Below are 3,362 nucleotides of genomic sequence, written 5' to 3' on the forward strand. Positions count from 1 at the left end.
CCACGGTCCAGAACACTACGTCATGGACATGACCGTCAAAGAGGCCCAGCAGCATGGCCGTGCACCTCCGCCCGTGGACAAGTCCTGCCCGCCTGCAGCGTACGATTTTGGCAGGCTCGCCGGCTGTGCAGGTGGCGGACTCCCGCCGCCTTCCCGGCACGCTGCTTGCCGTGCACACCACGCGGCCGTCGTTTGCAGCACGCTTACTCATACACATAACGACACGTGCAAGCGACACGGCTGCCGTGGCACGGATGATAGCTGTGGCATGGCGTTCCCTCGTGTCCTGCGCAGCGCCTTTCAGTGGATTGGCACCGGTGGCCTCTTCCTTCTGCCGCGATTGGGCCCGAACATTGTACTGCACGTGCCAGCTGCAGCACTGGCATTTGGGTGCAACCAGCTGTTTACTCTGGCGTGCGAGGTGGATCGCGTCTACACGGCAGAGGCAGCAGCGCAACTGGCCCGCCCTGAAGAGCAACAGGGGGACTGTGCGCTACTGCAGCCTGCTGCTGACCGCGCCCGCGACTCTGCCTACTACAGCACGAAGTACACTGGCAAGAGCATCAACGACAGCCAGGCGCAGCTGACATGCAACGCTCTTACCCGAGTGCAGGATTTTCTGCTAGCTGGAAGGATGCCGAATCCGGGTGCCAGTGGGCCCACTGCGTTTGGCAACATGTGTGCCACCGTGCATCGCATGACCGCTTCCATTACGGCTGGTATGGCGCTTGTCGCCATGAAGCTGGACGGTCATTCCACCTTCGAGGCGACGTTCGAGTGCGCATACCTGCAGGTAGACGCGTTCACAGCGCTATCTGCGGGCGCTGAGCAATCTCCTGAGGCGGCGACCACAGCGGCGGTACTGGTGGAGGCTGAGGAGCAGGAGGGCTATACAGTGACCAACGCCGTGCAGAGCTACATGCTGCGCGGGGAAGAACTCAGCGGCCTGGATTGCAGCGTGTACAACATCTCCTCCAACTATGAGGTCCGACGTGTGCCGCCAGCTCAGCACCCGCACCGAGAGCGATTGGGCCTACAGATCCCGGTGGCAGTTCGACGCCGTAAGCGCACTACCCCAGCCACACCCATAACCGCCCCTGTGCCTGCCCCTGTGCCTCTGCTGACTGCAGCCCCGGCCCCTCCCCCTGAGCCACCTGCTCCTACAGCTGCAGCGACACTCGACCAGCCAACGTCTCAGACAGCCACGGAGCTGCCCCGCCTGGTGGCCTTCCACGGCACGCATCCGCTCTACAGAACACATGTCCACGTCCGCCTGCCGCGGCCGCGTTACGTACAGCTTGGAGGCTCTCTTCCCCGCCGGCCCCGCCCTGGCACCTCTGCTGCGGGCATGGCGCAGTACTACGCGTTTGTCCTGGGTACTTTCAAGGCTCACCGGGGTCAGCCCATCCCCACCGGGCTGACTGTAAAGGAAGCCTACGACGCCTGGTGGGCAGAGCTGGGCACTACCGAGGCAGGTCGCTCGTACCAGGTGTATGTATCGGTGCTGCTGGACAACATCGAAGAGAACCACGCTGGGAAAGCCCGCCGTCAGGCGGAGTACAACCAACGGCGCCGCCAGCAGCGTGCAGCAGCGGCAGCAGCCGCGCTGCCTGAAGGTGACAGCACGAGCGCTTCGGATGGAGATGCCGATGACGGCATCCGCGGGCATCTCAGGCCTGATCCTGAAACACAGCCGCCTGCCGAGGACCAGCTGGAGCACTTCGTGTACATCCCAGGTCAGGAGTATCCGACGGCTGGCACCGACCTCGCCGCCGTCGCTCTTACGGACCTGTTTGACTGCACCAACGCTGCTGGCATGTATGCCTATGATGCAGCACGACGCTGCCGAGCCCCGGCCTTAGCGGACGGCCATGGTGCAGGCAGCGATCGTTTCAGCCGTCGGATCACACCAGCGGACCTGCCCCTCCTGACTGAAGCAACAAAGCGTCTGAAGCGGTATCTCGTTGCAGCAGCAGCCGGCACTGTTGAGGCAGATGGGGGCGCCCACGCGGGACTGACGGCCACACCTGAGATGGATACCCCTCATGTCGAGCTGCACCGCCCCACCAGCGGACCCCTGGTCGCCATCGTGCGCATGCCTGGCACTCCTGAGCGGACTGAACAGGTTCGCATGCCCATCTATGTGCACCTCCCCCAGCCGCCCAGCATCGACGACACCATCGAGCTGTTCACACTTGCCCCCCACCAGGCCGTGCCCTTCATGCTCATGGCTCGGTACTTCGATCGCCATGATGAGCCCAACCCTGGCGACCCACTGCAGATGCTTGTGGAGGGCAAGCCCGGTACCGGAAAGAGCCAGTTCGTACAAGCGCTCCTGTGGTACACCTTCCAGCATGGCTGCCCGCACTGGGCGGCCACCTGCGCCTACTCATGGGCTGCTGCAACTGCCTTCAGCACGCCGGTACATCGCAGCCTCTCTACCCACGCCATGTTCGCCCTATCTGCTGGCAGCAACCGAGCGGACAGCGTCAGGAAAGGCAGCGCAGCCAGCCTACAGGTGCATCGTAATGTCGGCGATGGTGCGCTCATCATTGACGAGATTGGCATGAACAGCCTGGACCACCTGGGTGCGTGCAACCAGTCCTGCACCCGTCACCTGTTACCGCCACCGCATCTCGCCGGCGACCACCCCGCCGCCACCATCTTCAGCGGCCGTCCCAGCGCCAACACTGGCGACGAGTTCCAGCACCCGAAGCCAGGTGGCCCGCCCCTCTACCGATACGCCGCTGCTGTGGAATGCAACCCCCAGTTCTCACCCTCTGTCCCAACCGCGCAATCTCTGCACGGAGAGGAGGCCAACGATGGCGACCCTAATGAGGCCGCCGCTGGATCTCAAGGCGGTCAGCAGCAACCTGAAGCAGCAGCACGCCGGCCCCGGGCCGTCCCCCAGACTCAGAGCTGCATACTTGAGGGCTTCCGGGTTTACCGATCCCTGGCTAAGACGGTCTTCTTGCTGGAGAAGCAGCAGCGCCAGGACAGCAGCCCCTCTGGTCGTCGCCTGACAGAGTACGCCTCTATGTTCGGCGGTGAGCCAGCCACCGAGCAGCGCATAGCCGAGATGGTCGATGACCTCAACAGCCGCGCCATCGTCGACTTGGCCGACCTGGCACACCTCGAGCCGCGCGTCGTGCTGCAGAGGAACGAACCACGCCACACACTCAACACCCGGCTCATCATGCTGGAGGCACAGCGCAAGAATCAGCGCCTTGTGGTGTGGAATGCGGACCACGTCCCTGTCCAGAAGCGCGGTGCTGCTGTGGAGCCGGCCCTGACACACGTGGAGAAAGCCAGTTGCGATGCGGATCAAGGATCACGAGTTGGCCACACCACCGCCGACACGG

General features: G+C 63.8%; 1 protein-coding gene across 1 annotated transcript in view; it reads left to right on the top strand.

The window, feature by feature from the left end:
• VOLCADRAFT_100610 (uncharacterized protein) overlaps positions 1-3,362 on the top strand; it is a gene marked incomplete at both ends in the record, with an annotated part of 22,844 nt that overhangs the window by 4,080 nt on the left and 15,402 nt on the right. Inside the window, 3 exons of the mRNA XM_002959160.1 lie at positions 99-131; positions 199-1,061; positions 1,131-3,298. Coding sequence (XP_002959206.1) covers positions 99-131; positions 199-1,061; positions 1,131-3,298 — 3,064 coding nt within the window. The remainder of the gene's footprint in view (positions 1-98; positions 132-198; positions 1,062-1,130; positions 3,299-3,362) is intronic.

This window comes from Volvox carteri (genome assembly GCF_000143455.1).
Source record: "Volvox carteri f. nagariensis unplaced genomic scaffold VOLCAscaffold_130, whole genome shotgun sequence".
Lineage (NCBI taxonomy): Eukaryota > Viridiplantae > Chlorophyta > Chlorophyceae > Chlamydomonadales > Volvocaceae > Volvox > Volvox carteri.